This window comes from Tupaia chinensis, unplaced genomic scaffold (genome assembly GCF_000334495.1).
Source record: "Tupaia chinensis unplaced genomic scaffold, TupChi_1.0 Scaffold139389_1, whole genome shotgun sequence".
Classification (NCBI taxonomy): domain Eukaryota; kingdom Metazoa; phylum Chordata; class Mammalia; order Scandentia; family Tupaiidae; genus Tupaia; species Tupaia belangeri.
The window spans coordinates 520,663-540,029 of NW_006199275.1; the positions used below are offsets into that span (position 1 = coordinate 520,663).

The 19,367-nt window shown below is 39.8% G+C and overlaps 1 protein-coding gene across 1 annotated transcript in view; it reads right to left on the reverse strand.

Annotated features, from left to right (window-relative positions):
• The window catches only part of KCNH8 (potassium voltage-gated channel subfamily H member 8), a 303,346-nt gene that overhangs the window by 178,653 nt on the left and 105,326 nt on the right, over window positions 1-19,367 (reverse strand). Inside the window, exon 4 of the mRNA XM_006161869.1 lies at window positions 1,466-1,597. Coding sequence (XP_006161931.1) covers window positions 1,466-1,597 — 132 coding nt within the window. The remainder of the gene's footprint in view (window positions 1-1,465; window positions 1,598-19,367) is intronic.

Below are 19,367 nucleotides of genomic sequence, written 5' to 3' on the forward strand. Positions count from 1 at the left end.
GGTGTGTGGGGGTGTGAGGGACTTCATATGCTGTTGCTTTTCTTTTTTAAAGAGATTTTTGCCATAAGATGTGTGTGCTCACTGGAGAGGGAGAAACAGAGAGAAAGTGAGAAATCACCCCTCCCCCCCACACCTTCTGGGGGGATGGCCACACTGCCATCCCTTCTCCTCCATTCTCCTCTCGGGATTTTGGCCACACGCGCACACACGTTAAGTGAGTTTCAAGCCTTCAGGTCCAGGATTTAAACCATGGTTAACCATGTGGGAGTCCAGAGCCTTAACCACTATGCTACCTGCTGGCCCCATATGTTGATTCTTTTTAAAAAAATATTTACCAAAGGGCATTTGCACCTACCAGAGAGAGACAGAGAGACAGAGAGAGAAGGGGAAAACACTCCCTTCAGGATGTGGTTATGCTGCTATTCCCTTTCCTCCATCTCTCCATCCTGCTGGGATTTGCACATGCACACACACATGCTTGGCATGTTTCCCAAACCACTGCCATGCGATTGCAAATATTCCAAATGATAGAAGTACAAGCACCATACCATGATAGTTTTTCATTCGGATTGTCATTTCAGGGGACATGAAATATTTAAAATGGTCAGATGCACTTTTGAAAAAGAGCTAGAATAAGAGAAATCGTTCCTAAAAAACATAGCTATTCAAATATCAACTGGCTGGTTCTAATAAAGAGACCCTACCACATAGGAAAACTACAGAAGGACAATTGTTTTTACTCTAATCACTAAAATATGTAATCCTACTGCTGTTTAAGACAAACAAACAAACAAAAAAATCTAGCACTTTCCAGTGTTCATTGTTGTCAGTTTACATGAAATGAAGGGAATTTCTCAACAAGTTATCAACAGAAGAGTTAAGGTAAATGACAATGTTTTAGAAAGGAAGGGTTCTTTGCAGATAGCCAAAAAGCTTGTTTGTGCCTTAATATGAACTGTTATACTGTTGTATAATACAGGGACACACATATGTATGCAACATCCCATTCTAACAGCCACGAAATCAGAGTTCTCAATTTTGCAAATAAAATGAAATTTTACACTTGTATGTTTTGAGCTACAACACGTTAGATGAAACAGAGATGTATTGTAAATCACTCCATTTTAAGTTCACTTATCTTATTAATTCATTTTCTTTGCCTAATAAAAGGAGGTGGTATGAATCCTTATATTGTGATAAATTGTTTTCTCATTCTCATGTTATTTGATTAGGAATATGAACTTCTGGTTCTCATCAAATGAGTCTTTATTACAAAAACAAGAATGTAAATGCATGCTAGTCTCTGTGATTGGGGAATATGTACCAAATACCGACTGTGAACAGTTATAAATATTTATTAGTTGCTGTTATTAAAAAGGACCATTTTTTTTCCTCCCAGAGTTTTTGAGTAAATAATTTCAAAATGTTACTCCATCTGTCAATGTTTTGTGAAAACAGTACAAACCTTCTTTTTTATCTTCTGGAGTAATCTTCACTTTCGTATCGGTTATGTCTTTGAACGACGCCAGAAAAAGTACCACGTCTCCTTTCTCATTCTTTATAGGAACAATATCCAATAGGCACCAAAACGGAGATCCTGCAACAGTAATGAAAATACAATTCAACCATTGCTTCATTCTTTTTTCTATGAAAATCTCAATCATTAATAAAAATAAAGCATTCACTGTTTTCTTCTATCCCACAACTCTCCCTACCCATCTTAAAAATGTCAGTCTTCAGATTCCATAAATTTCTAGCCTGTATAAATATCTCTTCATTCTCAAATGAAATACTTTTTCTAAAATAAGGCAGTATTTTCAACAAAAACACTTTTTTGTTCTGAGATATTTCTGCTGACATCATTCGAAGTGTATTTCTTCTTTGAACTTGTTGACTTGTGGCATTCCACTTTATAAGCGTGCCCCTTCCCACCACACACTTGTTCAAAAATGATGAGTTTTGCTTGGAATGATTTCACTAGAGGTTTGTTTAGTTAATTTAAAATAATTACCATTCATTGGAATGGTTAAAATAAGAAAAATGGGAAATACCAAGTTTGGGCAAATATATATAGCCACTTGGACTCTCATTGCTGGCTGGTTGCAAATTAATGCATCTATTTAAGAAATTTTGTGGCAGTAAAAAGATTTATTCTCATAGTCAACATTATACATCCATGTGAATGAGCAATGTACAATAATTCACAAGTAAATGGACAAATATCATAAATATAATGTTGTCCAAAAGTAGCCAGACACAACTAAGTTGAATGTATTATGACTTCATTTATATCAAATCCAAAAAAGTAAGACAAAACTCATCGCTGGTGTTAAAAATCAAGTTATGGGGCCAGAAGTTAGCATAATGGTTATGTCGCTGGACTCCCATGTAGTCAACTGTGGTTTGAGTCCTGGACCCGGTGACATAAACTCACATCAGGCGCGTGTGCATGCATGCCCAAGATCCTGCGAGGAGAATGGAGGAGAAAGGATTGTGGCATGGCCATTCCCCCTGGGGGATGATTTCTTGCTTTCTTTCTCTCTGTCTCTGTCTTTCTGGCGAGCACATGCACCTTATAGCAAAAACCTCTCAAAAATTATTAATTGACTATAAATTGTTAACTGTAAATCATTCATTATTTATGTGAAAACACACCATTTTCCTTTATTTTCTTTTGATGAGGAAGAAAGGCCTTAATATTGTAAACTTCCATCTCACTTGGCAGTTGACTCAAAGTTAAGATACAAGACAAAAATAGCAGAGTCCGAAATCTCCTTATATTTTGACTCAGCTGGTATATACCATACTAGATCTCAGGATTTCCAATGTGACTGATAGATCCTTCCAGCCTTGAGATCTATCATTTTTTTTCTTCATCTGAGTATCAGATAAAGCATTTGATTTTGTATTTAGGACTAAACCAACATGGAAAGCATATTTTATAATACTAATATTTTATTTTTTGAAAAGTGTGGTTGACTTTACATGCAATAAATATATGTATTTTGCATTGCTATCGTAAAGTATGTGCAGAATATACAAAGAATGCTTTGAACATACAAACTAGGCCTGGTCCTCTATATTTTCCCAATGGTTTGAGTGCCCATTTCTTTCTCCTTTTGACTCAGACCTAAGGCTTCCCCTTTCGCTCATGTTCCCCAATGTCCATCCTATGGCAACCCCATCACCAAGCTCCTGGGAGCCAACATTAACTAGCCATGAGACCGTGGGTAAGTCAGTAATTTGCTCTGGAACTTAGTTTTCTCCATTACAACGTGATTATGTCCAACCACCCAGCAGTGGCTATGGCAAACAGAAACATGATGAGACAGTAAACCAACTCTATTGTCTGTGAACAAGGGAGAACCCTCATAATTGAATCACACTGCTGACCAAACCCTACTCTCCCATAATTTCAGAGTGCCTCTTATTTCAAATTTTACCTGGATCCATTATTTTAATTTGGGATCTTTTTTCAGTAATGTAGTAGCCATAGGAGAAAGAGAAATAGCCTTTAGGCCACACTAACAATCAGATTCTAGAGAAAGGAATAGTGAGGACAGAGCAAATGGTATGAGCCTGAGCTTTTTGTTCATATCTGAAAGCAACTCTCTGTCAATTGCCTTGCAAGAACATCACCAAGTTATAACAAAGATTATTAATTTTTTTGAAAATCTCCTTTCTCCACATACTCAGGCACCATTATTGTCTCCACAGAGCCTGTGCCCAGGTACACTAATGTCTTCTGGGAAGAGGCAAAAGCACACAATGATAAAGCTAAGGAAATAGCTGCCACCATGGCAATGCTCTCCAAGCAGCCTCTGAGACACAGCCATCATTCCACACTATGCTCTAGAAGAGTTGAAAGTTTACGTTGAAATTTGTCTTTGAGATCAGATCTCATTGTATTCTAAAAGGTTACAGATTACATTGTAATGTAAAGGCAGAGACAGAGATTTTATAAATTCAATAAAACTTCCTTAATAGGGGTCTGTCTGAATTTGAGTTTTGTAATGAATAGCATGAGCTAGGTTGCTGTCTACCTTTCTAGTACCGACATAAAAAAGTGTATTAAGAAAACAGCTTCTTCCTCCCTTCCCTCCACCCCTCTCCCAGATTTAGCCATACTAACTGCCTTCCAAATAGATCTTTGAGTACCTTTAAAATTAGAAAGCAAAGCATAGACCAATGCTCTTTATTCTAGAAGGAAAGGATCGATGTCAAACGTTATCGATCAGGTTCAAAGCAAGACTCTTCACATTTAGTTTGGTCACCTCTCTTCCCCTTCTCTCTCTCCACCATGCTCTCTGTCCTGGCCTTCTGACAGGATCTTCCACCTTGCATGTGTGCCACAATGCAAGGCAGTGCCCTAGGGTCTGGCTTGTCCACTCTTACCCACATGTGCAATGGTGAGCAACCTCTTTCAGTCGAGATCAATTCAGGCCCAGGGCAATAAATCTCTCTTAAAGTCGAGGCTGAATGCACCGTTTCCCTCCACCTCAAATTCAGAGATGTGCATGATTCTTCAGGGTAAGGTTAGAGGGCAGAAAGCTCGTGTTGGTTTTAACTCCTTCTGTATATATAGCAGCAATAATTACCATGTGGGTTGGCAGTGCCAACACAGATGCAGCTCTGTCAGGGTTTAAGTTAATAACACCTTTAATTTCCATAGATAAATACACCGGATGGAGAGAAAACAGGGTTTACACCTTATATGGTAAAATGTATGTTTGGAATTGAATGAATAGTTACACAAGAGTATGGTGGAATGTCCCACGTCTCTATTTTGGGGCTTTCTTTTCCTTGATTTGGAAATAGAGGTGAAGGAACGCTTGACTTGCTGATATTTGTAATCGTAAGAGTACCCACATGCTTAAGAGATTACATTTGGCAAAAGGCAAAACCTAATGATAAAGTTGAATAACAACATGACAAGGTACAGATACAAAAGAAAATTTAGCCCTACTTTCTTTAATGAAAGTGCTGTCATGGTAAAAATGGTTGTGTTGCACAGTATAACAGAATAGCTCAAAGCAAGATATGGACACCTTGTAAGTATCCATTTTTTTATTTTATATTGAGAAGGATTTTGGATGAAAAATACATGTCATCTTTATTTTTTAAAATTATGACAATAATAATGTAATATAATATGCTGAGAGTTGACCAGATCATGTGACTTAAACATTTTTAGGTGCCCCTGATATTTCACATTAAGTCTTATTCTTCACAATCATTGTTCAATGCAGCTTAATGATATACTGGTAGGTTGGCCAGATTTAGAAATTAGCCCACGGGACATATAATTGGGAATGAGGAGGAAAAGGGCTGCAGGTGAGTAAATCTTAGGTGGGTAATGGGACACTCCTTCTTAGCATAAAGAGTGGGGACAGTCACGAGAGTCCTACTGAACCTGCTCCGAGCTCCTGGTTGCCTTCCTCTTTCTCACAGTAATTGCTGCCTTGTACTGGCTTCACCGTGTCTCACCCACTCGTCTTCCTCCCATGCTACTGCTAATATGCCTTGAAAACACAGCTCTTGATACAAAACACTCATGGCTCTTCACTGCTTGCTGAAATCACTGGCACAATATCTCAGATTGATCACTAGAAAAGGCCTATTATTTATTTATTTTTTTTTGGGGGGGAGAGGTTTTTGCTATAGGGCATGTGTGCTCACCAGAAAGACAGAGAGATAGAAAGCGAGAAATAACCCCCCTCCCAGGGAAGATGGCCACACCGCAATCCCTTCTCCTCTATTCTCCTCTCGGGATCTTGGGTATGCATGCACACGTGCCGGTGTGAGTTTTAAGTCACCTGGTCTGGGACTTGAACTGCATTCAACTACATGGGAGTCCAGCGACTGCTGGTCCCAGAAAAGGCCTATTTTCAAGGGACTGGAAAGAAAAGAAGTGTGATGGGTAGTGTAAAGAAGTGAACTAAAAGAAGTATCACGTTAGGACCAGCAGTTAGCTCAGTAAATCATTTACTGGAAGATCGACAAATAGAACTATTACTTGCTTTAAGAAAACCAAATTGGTTCAGATGATAAACATAGATTATTCTCACTACAGCTGAAAGGATTTTTCATGTACAGTTAGTGGCAAATTCAGCTGGGATAGGTTTAGTACAAAAACCAGCACAATTGAGTATGGTTCAATGTGAAATAGAGAAAAAGAGGTCCTGAAAATGACAATGCACACAGCGAGGACCTAGTGATAGTTGTCACGTAGTAAGTGACAGATGCCTTGCATCCATTACATCTAGACCAGTATTTTAGTGCACTGACTGAACTAACTCTTACAGTCCTGGAAATTGAGATGTGCAGTGTTTTCTTCAAGGTCACAGCTAATAAGTGTCAAAGTCTGACATTTAAACACAAATCTGAGTTTTCTATTTTCTTTTTAAATTTTACCAAAGGGCATGTGTGCTCCCTGGAGACAAAAGGAAAGAGAGAGGGGGGGAGAGAGAGAGAGGAAGAAAGCAACCCCTCCGTGGAGTGTGCTCACGCTGCAATCCCTTTTCCTCCATTGCTCCCTCCTTTTGAGATTTTGGGCATGCTCACACATGCACCTCCTGTGTTTTCAAGCCATCAGGTCCAAGAGTTGAACCATGCAGTTGGCCATGTGGGATCCAGCTCCTTTAACCACAATGCTATGGGCTGGCTCTGAGTTTTATTTTCTAATTTCACTTTCATATAATACTACCTGGATGGTCCTAGTCTACAAACAACATGCTAGAAGTTTAGGCTCATGTTCATATAACTCTTTTTTCTACACATGCTGTGGGACATTCTATACTTTCCCAAATGTCTTATTATAGGCCCAGCCTCTTCGGTATGGCCAGTAGTAAGACTCTGCAGCCTGGAAATTATACGCTGACTCTAGCTCCAAGTCCCTGGCCTAGTCAGCCTAAAAACATGCCAGGCCTCTGTGTACATGCTCAGGACCTTGGTGTGCTGGAGAACTGCAGGAAAGGGATCACAGCATGACTGTGCTCTGTGGAGGGAGCTTCTCCTCTTTCTCATGCACACACATACCCTATCATGAATGAGTAAATGAAATAATATAAGAAATGTCCTATTATAAGGTGGCCAGATGGTGACTCTGTAGTGAAAAAAATAATAAATAAAATGGTATGCAAGGCAATCCCACATTGGAAACTGTCTGATTCAAGTTTGGGGACCTCCTTGAGGGGCCCTCACACACACATTGGCCAATGGTCTGTGGCTGGGTGAAGGCTGGGGTGGGGAATCACAGCCTTGAGATCCTGTTGGAGGTACTCCTTCTCTCGTTCACTCATGGAAGAAATAAACAATTTTTTAAAGATTTTCCATTATAGAGGCTGACAGGTAGCATGGTGGTTAAGAGCACTGGACTCCCACATGGCTGACCTCAGTTCAAGAGTCAGATCTGGTGGCTTGCTTTCTCACTTTTGCTCTCTATGTCTCTATGTCTCTCTCTAGCTCAAGTTAAAACATAAAAAGAACTAGATAAAGTGAAATAAAATAATTCTTTAAAGTAAATGTCCCATTATAGGAGAACAGTGAGATAAAGCCTTTGGATAATCAACAAATTCACTCTCAACAAAATAAACATAGAATTTCTATTTGAAACAAGATTCAGCTATGGTAGCTTAATATTGGCATACATTCTTCATTAAGACACACCTGGCATCAATTTTTATATTTGCATGAGTATCTAATGAGACTATGGGGTCATAAGGCAAGCTTCACGATTATAGCTTCGAAGCATTCTCACCTAAACTGTTAGCAGATGCAGCACTGTATCCTGTCCTCATTCACAAAGCCTTTTCCTGGTCCTGCCTCCCAGTGTGTTTCTGCTCCTTGGTCTCCTAGGAACCCTGAAGAATGACCATCTGTATCCCCCAGCAGCTCTATGTAAGACACATAGCAGGATTCCCTGGACTCATCTCTTACGAGACTGAAAATTACATAGAGAACGGAGCCTCAACCAACATCCAAGACATGTTTCCACTGATGCTTAGGTGAAAAGAAGGCCAGAAGTGATGGACAATTGGCAAGTAGAAAATTGTCTGGTCTGATAGGCTTGGTTTCATGATTGATGGCTACTTGGAAGCCACTTCTTTCTGAGAACCAAGCACTGAAACAAATTCATTCCCCTGATACTTGACTTTATGAAAAGCAATTTACGGTATCTTCACATTTGCAGTAGTTCAGCAAGAAAGGACTTGCTTCAAATGAGAATTTGAGGATTAAGTTAACCCTCTCTAATTGTATAAAATTTTATTTGGAAAAATCAATGTCTTTTTTTTTTAGGGTAATGGAAATAATTGTTGGTGCTAAAAACTCAAGGTCTGTGTGAACTCGGCATAGTTAATGGCTCTGTGGTTACCTGTTCTAGGACCCCAAGAACATATTTGGAGATTTCACTGCAAGACATTGGATATAAATTTATTTATTCATCAGTAGATATATATTAAGTACATGCCAAGCACTGTTCTGTTTGGATACATCAGTAAACAAAACAAAATAAACTTCTGTCTTATGCTCTGAAAGGACTTATATTGGGACCAGCAGATGGCATAATGGTTACATCACTGAAGTCCCATGTAGTCAACTGCAGTTTGAGTCCTGGACCCAGTGGCTTAAAACTCACACTGGGCGTGAGTGTATGTGTGCCCAAAATCCCAAGAGGAGAATGGAGGAGAAGGGATTATGGCATGGTCATACCCCTGTGGGATGATTTCTTTCTTTCTGTCTCTCTGGTGAGCACATGTGCCCTATAGCAAAAATCTCTCTCTTAAACAAAAACAAAAACAAAAACAAAAACAAAAGCAAACAAACAAAAAAAACCCCTCATATTCTTGTTTGTAGGAAAATAAAAAGTTATAAACATGGTATATAAGTAAATTATGTACATTTATGTGAGGGTCTTACATGCTATGGCAAACAGAAAAGAAGCCAAACAAAGGAGAGGGAAAGTGTGACGATGTGTGTGAGGAGTGTGCAAGACGAAGGTGGTTCTGAAGGAATTATTCATGAAGTGCTAAATAATATTGCTTTTGAATATGAATGAGTCATTGGTGTGCTATTCCATGTCCTCTTACCATGAGAAGATTGTATGCATGTCTGAGGCTACGCGAAGGAGAGAGGAAGGAAGAAAAATGGAATGTGTCTTAGATGGCAGCAGAGTTCAAAGCTTAGCAAAGCCATCTGGAGTCGTCTGTCTAGGTAGCCTCCCATCTCCCAGGAACAGGCCTATCTTAGCATCACTGGCTTGTCCAGTCTTGCCTGGGAGCAGCCCATGGGAAGTTTGCCCTCTCTGCCAGTACAGTGATGTGCTCCAAAGCATGTCAGCTGAGATGGTCAGCCAATGGCTCTCCTGTAATCAGAGACTTGAGCAGCAGAGCTCCATGGTTGCAACGATGATCAATAATATAGTGGATTTTTTTTTTTTTTTTTACAGAATATCATCCATGCTCCCTTTTTCTTGTCAGTGCACCTTCAAATTCCTTTAGCAACCAAACCTCTACTCTGCATGCAACCTTGGTAGAATCATCAGATCTTGTGGTAAGACTAATCCTCACTGGAGGGATGGGTAAGTTGTCCATGCTAGATCAATTAGCCTTTCTCCTTTATTTACTTATTTACTTGATTATTTATTTAGTTAGTTTTTAAATTTTGTTAAAGGACATGTGTTTTTTTCAGGGAAAGAGAAACAGAGAGAGGGAAGGTAGCAAAGCATCTCCTATGGGGAATGGTCAAACCCAAATCCCTTCCCCTCCATGACTCCTTCAGGATTCGGGGCACACATGCACATGCATCTGGAGTGTTTCCTAAGCTGCCAGGACCAAGACTGGAGCAGAACCACATGGTCAAGTCATGTGGGAGCCAGCCACCTTACCCATATGCTACTAGCTGGTCTTAGATACTTAGTTATTGAACAGAAGCACTCAAGATCAAAATGGAGATATTTGGGGCCATTTAACCATGAAGCCAGAACAGTCTTTACTCCCGCTGCACAGACCTGAGAGGTTGTTGCTGCTTCCTGCCCTTTTTCAAGGCCTAGTTGCTCATCACTCTCTTTTGTTCTACAAGTTACATCATAAGTTTTCAATAAATTATGCATAAGATAATCAGAATCCGTGCACATGGTTTACAAAGAACCTTAATTACATTTATTTACTTCTCTCTGCATCATCTGTGGACTGGGTATGTGGCTACTTCTCAAAGCCAAGAGCTTTGAAGTGTTTTACACATTTTTAAATAGCCATATAAAGGGAGGATTTTACCTCTCTATGTAACACATTACTTTTTTTTAACCACAAAAAATTTAGGCACAACTCTTCCTCAGTATTCATATTTATTAAAGGACATTACTGCTTAGTGACACTAATTTATCTTCTCCACCCTGCAAATAGATTCAGAAAAATGTTATCAAGCAAAGCAGTATCACACAGTACCCACAGTTCTAAGAATAAAAGTAGAGGAAAAGGACAAATAGCATACAAAATACTTTCAGTGTAGTGTACAAGCACAGCAAGACTATGTGATATATATATTTTTTTGAGAGGTTTTTGCCATAGTGCGCATGTGCTCGCCAGACAGACAGAGAGAGACAGAGAGACAGAAAGCGAGAAATCACCCCCTGGGGGGATGGCCATGCCGCAATTCCTTCTCCTCCATTCTCCTCTCAGGATCTTGGGCATGCATGCACATGCGCCTGGTGTGAGTTTTAAGCCACTGGGTCCAGGACGCGAACCGTGGTCAGCTATGTGGGAGTCCAGTGACATAACCATTATGCTAACTGCTGGTCCCAAGACTGTAATATTTTGACTGAGTACTTGGGCAGATTATGAAATGATAAAACTTTCAAAATGAATAAGCTGAAGTTATGTGATGGGATAGGTTAGGCATTTGTAGTAATAATCTCTTTTAGGGTATGCATGGAACAATTCATCATTGTTTTCAATGACATAAACATATACTTCAGAAAATAGAGAATTCAGCATTTCATTGACCACCTTCTAATTGTAAGTTTTAACATACAAAATCATCTCCTATTTCTGGAGTTAGAAAATATCTTAGAGATGACAAAATTAAAATATGAAGATGTAAGTCCTGGGTTCAGAGTGGTTAAGAAAATTGTCTAAGGACTCTGTGTGGATTTTTGGAAGAACTGGAACTAGATCTCAAGTCATCCAACTCTGAGTTTCATGTCTTTCTGCTAAAATGCATTTCTCCATATGGTAAAAAATTACCAAGGCAATAATGATCACTGTATGAATAATGTAGTTTTGATATCTTAAAAAGAAAAACATTTATGCAATGTATCACCAATAGTCTCAATAATGTAAGCCAAGGTATATAGCAAATTCAGCATCGATCAAGTCCTTTTTTAAACAATTAGTTTCAGCATCAGAATCTATGTTTAAAAGTTTAGCAAATAAGGGGAAAGGACTGGAAAATACATTGTCATCCTGTTGAAACGAGAATTTGGAAACAAGGAAATAAGAATTGTAAAGAGGAGCCAGTAGATGGCGTGGTGGTTAAGGGTGCTGGACTCTCACATGGATGACCTTGGTTCAAGCCCAGGACCTGGCGGCTTGCTTCCTTATTTTTCCTCTCTCTCACTCTGTCCCTCTCTGGTCAAATTAAAAACAAACAGATAAATAAAGTTAAATAAAATAATTATTTTTAAAAAAAGGCATTGTAGAGAAATGGTTAAGGAGCGCATCAGGATTCTCAGCATACAAATACACGATTATGGTTGTAGGTGTCAACATAGCACTTTCCAAGAACACGCAGACAACAAACAGACTGAACATTTCTTCCATTGTGCAAACTCAACTCTTAATGAAGACTTGTGAACGCGGTGCCAGATTGCCCTGAGTCACAGCTTGGCAGGCAAAACAGATAGATGCCTTCCTCAACTCACTGCTTGTCCTCCTAGAATAGAGCAGACACCTCACTGAAACTCAAGGCCAAACCCTGGTGTTCGAGGAAGCATTGTTGTCTCCAGATTACTCAGGTGAGGTATCAACCCCGACAAGTTTATCCTCGCATGATGCGTCAGACTCTGGCCTCCGCACAACATCGTCGTGCGAAAAATACATTCGCGCATGGCATTTTCTCACTAGCTCCTTTACGACCATAGGTATTTCCCTCTAACAGAAAACAGGAAGTCCATTTGGAGCCTGCATGTGTAATGAAGCCATACAAATACAGACTATTCCTAAACTGTAAGAACTCCAACTGGATAGTCTGCATGACAGATTTGGTTACTCATCTGCAGAAGTCAACAAACTAATTTTACATAGGCAAGACAGTATTTTTGGCTTTGCAGCTCACATGGTCTCTGTCTCAACTACTCAACTTGCTGTAGCTGTGCAAAAACTGTAGTAAGAAACTCCCAAACAAAGCAACCTGGCTGTCAATAAAACTGTACTTCCAAAGACAGGCCTTCCAGGCATAGGCCAGAGTGTGACAGCACAGTACTGTATGCAAAGTTAATTCTTGATTCCTTAGAGGTTTTCATGAGACTCTACTACCAAAGTATTTAAGAAGCACTATCTGGGGGGCTGGCAGGTGGCGTGGTGGTTGAGGGTGCTGGACTCCCACATGGCTGACCATGGTTGAGTCTTGGACCTGGTGGCTTGCTTGCTCACTTTCTCTCTCTCTCTCTCTCTTGCTCTGTCCCTCTCTGGTCAAATTATAATAAATAAATAAAGTTAAATAAAATAATTCTTAAAAAAAAAAAAAAGAACCGCTATTTGTTAGTGTAAGAATGAGTTTTCTTTAGCTTGAACCTGAACTATGTCATGGTGACACATAGTTGAAAAAAATCATTAATCTTTGAAAAATGCTGTTTTTTTTTTTTTTAAAGAATAAAAGCTTATACTTTCCTTTCCAATTTGATAAAAAGAATATACATTAGTATCCTTAACCTGAGAAATAGGCTTGGCCATCCATACCCAGAGGGGTCTCAGGCAAGGCTTTTACTCCCAAATCCTTGCATCAAAAGGGAATTAGAGCAATGGGTAGCATTCACAGCTGTCCCACAAAGTAAGATACGTGTGAATTCGAGGCCTAAAGGTGTGAACTGGAGATTGTAGTCAAAAGTCTATACAGTATCAGGCCAAAGTAACCAGAAGTTGAAAAAAAGTGAGAAACATACACTCTGACAATTTCTGACAGGCATGGAGAAGAATGGGCACTTTTCTGTCATTACAGAGATGATGCACAGTGAAACAACCTTAGGCAGTAAGAGAATTTTTTTTAAAGAGATTTTTGCTATAGAGCATGTATGCTTGTGAGAGAGACAGAGAGACAGAAGTGAAAAATCACCCGCCGGGGATATGGCCATGCCGCAATCACTTCTCCTCCATTCTCCTCTCGGGATCTTGGGCATGCACACACACACACCCAGTATGAGTTTTAAGTCACGGAGTCCGGAACTTGAACTGCAGTCCTTGGGAATCCAGCAACATAACCATTACATCATCTGCTGGTTCCAACAGTCAGAGAATATTTTTAAATCTCAAAATACATTTTGAGTTTACTGTTTCTCTTTTAATTCTATCTTTTTTAAAAAGAGGATTTTGCCTTAAGGAGAGTGGAGAGAGACAGAGAGAGAGAGAGAGGGAGAGAGACAGTGAAAGGAAAGTGAGAAATGACCCCCCACCCCAGGAGGAACGGCTATGCCCAACGCCTTCTTCGCCATTCTCCTCCTGGAATCTTGGGCATGTACACACACACACCCTGAATGACTTTTAAGCAACCAGGTCCAGGACTTGAGTTGTGGCCAGCCATGTGGAAGTCCAGCGATGTGATTGCTACTCCATCTGCTGGCCCCTAATTATAGCTTCTCTTAGTAGCATTGTAAATAAGATTTCTTTTGCTGTTTCAACCCTAGTGTATTTCTGACACTGCGTGCTTTTTTTAAAATTAAAACAAATTATTCATACGTAGTAAAACACGATGTTTCAAATGACAATTTTGTGGACTCAAAACTGAAGAATCCTGGGGAAGTAAAGACTGCAAGAAAAATAGCTCTCTTTATCGTGAAGGAAATCAGCTCTCTAGTGACAGCATGGTGATTTCGCCAATTGGGAGAAATGTCTCAAGTGACAAGACTTTTTTTCGCTTAGTCATTTTTAAAAGATGGTTCTTAGATTCTATCAACATGACCCTGGGTGGGGATTTCTCGTTTTCTGTCTCTCTGTCTCTCCAGTGAATGCACGCACCCTATAGCAAAAATCTCTCTTAAACAAAACAAAACAAAACAAAACAGGCAAAGAAAGTCACTTGATTAGGGTATATACCTACTGAATGATAGCTGAAAAATTCCACTCCAAAACTTCCTTCTAACTATTGCTCCTTATTTTTTTTTTTTTTAACAGCCTTTCAGATCTAGCCTTTAGCCTGGTCATAGACAATATAACAAGACCTTTGCCAGAACGTGACCCTTAAAATTCAATATCATTTCTTCTCAGTGCTGAAAGAGAACCTTTAAAATAATGAACTTCTCTTATTTCAGAGGGAACTTCTTTAGCTCCAAAATATTCTCAAACATTTGTTTTTGGTTGTATTTCTTTTTTGGCTCCTAATGATGAGATAATGAAAGCCAGCATACAAAATAAGAAAGTTAGTGGGCTCTTCCCTTAATTATTTGTCACTATGTCCCTTGGGGCTCTGTGTAGCACCAGGTAAGCCCACTGACTCGCTCTCAGGAATGAGGGGCAGATGAAAGTGTGCTATGAGCTTCCTGTGGAAAACTTGGGTTGGCCACCTGTGCAGTATGATGGGACTGAAGTGTACAGGAGGCAAGAGCCAGCCTGCCGCACCTCGGGTCCCAGCCCTTTCACATGACTTCTTTGTCAATCAGTATTTTTAACTGTGAAATGGGATATTAATAGGATCTACCTCACAGAATTACTCTGAAGTATCAACAGACTAAGAGCAGAGCACAGGGCTTGCTCACCCTCACCGTGGATGCTGGGTGAGCATTAGCTGTTCCTATTTTACGAACTCATCTGTTCTAAGACAGGAGGGCACTCGGGCTAACTGTGAAGAAGAAAAGCATGGAGGAATCGAATTAGGCAGGAGCAGTGACCCTTCAATCTCTGCAGGCCAGGCTCCGTTAGGCAGTCCCTGATGAAGGCCTGGAGACCTGATCTCCACACCACCTGCCTTGCACTCTTCTGATCGTCCTGGCTGGAGAGCGTAGGTGAGCACAGAGCCCTTCAATAGCCAGACTGAGGTAAAATCCCTGCTCATGGATTACATACCACGACCTTCGCCATGGCCATAGAGAAAAGAGAGGTCCTCTCAGAGAGCTCATTCAGATGTGTGAGCAGTAAACCAGGGAAGCAGCCTATGCTGATAAGTTCAAAGCTGGAAGATGAACAAGCCAGCAGATGGACTGCAGGGAGGGCTCTTTGTATGTCTGTGGTGTGACCTTCAATGCATATCCTTTCTGAGCCCTTTGTTTTTCTTTTTCTTTTTTCTGTTTTCTTTTATCAGAAAGAGATTTTTGCTATAGGGCATGCAGTCACCAGAAAGACAGAGAGACAGAAAGTAAGAAATCACCCCCCAGGAGGATGGCCACACCACAATCTCTTCTCCTCCATTCTCCCTCTGGATTTTGAGCATGCACGTACATGCGCCTGACATGAGTTTTAAGCCATCGGGTCCAGGACTCAAACCACAGTCGACTACATGGGAGTCCAGCAATGTAACCTTTATGCCGTCTGTTGGTTCCAAGCCTTTTGTTTTTCTGCTACAATCATTTTGAAGTTGTTTACCATATTTACATTTCTGAGATCCCCTCTTGAATGCAAAAGTCATAAAAAGGAAGCATAGAATACTAATCTCCTATCAAGACTGAGAAGACATACTGCAGAAGCGTCATACGGTCTTCAACCCAAACAGAAAGAACAGCATGTGCAAAGGAAGGCCTTGGAGGAAGAAGATGGAGGAACGCAATGGAGAGCAGGAACGGACATTAGACCCACACTTCTCTAGTATACTTCACTGCAGGAAGCACAGGACCTATTTGGTGGCCCTACAGATCGCGGAAGCTGCAACTGTTATACACGTTTTAGTGAATGCTCTCTTGTCTCTTGCTATGCTCACACACAGACTCTCTCTCTCACACACACACACTCTCAACAGATGTGTTTCTGCAAATCTAGACATAAAGGTTGTAAAACACAACTGCATACTCCTTGGTGCTCTTCTTATGAAGCGGGAGGGTGGGGAGGGAAAAGCAAAATACATAGGAAGCAAGAAGTGGAAAATTATTTGTTGATGATGACATGTATGTTGATGTGCTTGACTGGGCCCATATACAGTGTATTCTGGATGGAAAATCTCATTTTGTATGCTATAATGATGTACAGTAAATGAATGTATATAAATAAATTTAAATAATATCAAAAGAAGGAGGTAAGTTACTTTAGGAGGTAATTAATTTTAAATGAGGTTGTGTGGTTGGAGCCTGATGTGACTAGCACCCTAATAGAAGAAGAGACTGGGACACAGACACACACACAGAGTAGAAAATGAAGACACAGGAGGAGAAGATGGTCACCTGTAAACAAAGAGAGGACGCTGAGAGAAAGTCACCCTCGGTCACTTTGATTTAATACTTCTAGCCCTTGGAAGGGCGAGAAAACCAATTTTGTTTTTCAACTCATTCAGTTGATGGTAGCCCTAATAAATGAATACATTAAACAGAATAATTATATAAATACTATGAACTAATTACACTCAGGAAGGTCTACAAATAAAAACTGAAGAAGTGAAGACATATGAGAAGAAACACAAATATAAATGAATATTCTCAAAACAATTTTGTACAAGACAAAAAATTGAAAAAGCCAAAAGAAATCATTTAAAAATAGGTACTGTGAAGAATGGGCAAAGAGATTCAACACACATATAAAAATGAATTTAAAGGGAAAAAACAGCAATGGAATAGTACAAAAATAATAAATTAAACAAGAACTTTTCTGGAACCAGCAGTTAACATAGCTGGACTCCCACATGGCCAATCATAGTTCGAGTCATGGCCCCAGTGGCTTGAAAATCACACCATCACTTTCCCTTTTACTGTCTCTATCTATCTCTCTCCAGTGAGCACATGCTCCCGAAGGCAAAAACCTCGACCAAAAAAAAAAAAAAAAAAAAAAAATTCCAAACAAAAAGAACTTAAGCCTAAATACTGAAGAGCATATCATGTATAAGGAAAAATTTGACCCAAACTATTCTCTTAGTAAACAATGGCTTGTAAGTAAAATCTAGTATACTCTATTAAAAAAAAAATTGGTAATGATTATCACACACTGCATGCATGCTTGGAGAATCCATATCGTACCCCACCAATATATACAAATAAATATGAACAAGAAATTATAAAAATAAATAATTGAAAATTTAAAAATAAGTAAATACTTATTGGAAGACAGGCACACTCAGGCGTAACATGTTCTCAGTAGAACTTCCGCAATACAATGACAGAGTTGAGTACTTGCAGCATAGACTGGAGGGCCTAAAAACATCAGCAATTATTATCTGGCCCTTTACATTAAACGCTTCCTTACTGATTTTCGATGACAAGATACACAGTAGTAAAACTATATAGTAGTAACACTGCTAAAGCGAAAAAAAGGCTAGAAGGTCAAAGAAAGGAAAGGAAAGGAAAAAAAAAATTCCTTGGACACCAGAAGACAAAGTCACCGAATTAGCAACATGTTTTAGGCTAAAACACTCTTGGTCAGTACGCAAGGGAATAACAGAGTTGAGATGTAAAAGTGAACAAAACTTACAAGTGAGCCAAAGGTCCATTTTAGTCACATTAACCTATGAACGTAAGGCCACAGTCCTACTAACATGCAAGAGTTCAGGAAAAATGGTTCACTTGACTTTTGCTGAAGCAGCTCAGAGAACGAGCTTCAGACAACCAAAACATGGTAAAAGAAGCTTTTGGATAAGCTTTCGTGATCATTAAGCATATTCAACTGTAGCAGTAAAACTAAATGAGGAAGGAGAAGAGTAACAGAATGCGTGTAATTGTTATTCGCTCTGACAGTGTAAACACAGCTATGGAAGAGGGGGAGGAGAACAAAGGGAGACCTAAGGACAGTAGAACAAGCCTGGTGCTAGTTTTACTGCTGTTAACTGGCACTGAAACAGCGTGACGCTGAGTTCATAGGGAGAGGAAAAGGAAGGAGAGATGGCTCCTAGCGCAGGACAGCATTGCTTGTGTAGGAAAAGAAGACCATGGCTACTGATGTCAGTGCTAAAGGCACACATTATATCAAAGATACCTTGGGAAAAGGCACCATACTTTCTAATTGACAGAAGACGTTCTAAAAAGAGAGAGATAGAAAGAGCAAAGTAGATGGAGTTGCTTTTTAAAGAGGCATATTACTGGCCATCATTTCTGGTGTATAGTTAGACCTCGCCTACCTAAAAGAAAGACAAGAAATGACACTTGGTAGCTCTGAACATAAACATGTAAAATACTACTATCCCCATTTTAATAGAGAAATGTATATGTTATACTTATCTTAATAACTACTAAACTAAAAAACCACCTGATTCTTTCCCTGTATTGGTTTATTCACCTGAACTATGATAGCAGTAAAAATTCTAACTTCAAATTGTTCTGGGATTAAATGGGCTCTCATAAAAGTTAAGTGAAACAACTCCTAACACATAGTTATAAATGTTAGCATAATGGCTATGTCGCTGGACTCCCATGTGGTCGACTGTGATTTGAGTCCCAGACCCAGTGGCTTAAACTCATGATGGGAGTGTGCGTGCGTGCCCAAGATCCCGAGAGGAGAATGGAGGAGAAGGGATTGTGGCATGGCCATCCTCCCTGGGGGGGTGATTTCTCGTTTTCTATCTCTCTGTCTTTCTTTGTCTTTCTGGCGAGCGCACACGCCCTACAGCAAAAACCTCTAAAAAAAAAAAATCAAATAAAAATGTTAGCTATCATCCTGATAATTATATTAACTTTTTAAAAGACTATTCTTCCTCCAGCATTTATTCTTTATTTTACAGAGTCTGTGCACATAATTGTGTGTGTGCGTGTGTGTGTGTGTGTGTTTTCCATCTGTTGCCTAAGAAACCCAGAAGAACACAAACTGATGGGCTTATCAGTTCACATCACACTGGCGCAGAGATTAGAAAAGGGTTCATACAGAGGCAGATGATACTTTCAGTTCCCTCTACGGGTGTATTTGGGAGCGAGTTCCTTTGCCTTTTGGGATGAGATATGCTGGAGATGCTGTGTCCTACACCTTCCCCACACTTTTGCTTGAGAGAGGTCAGATCCTCATGGGAAAACAACTGCAGCAGGGAGAGAATAAGAC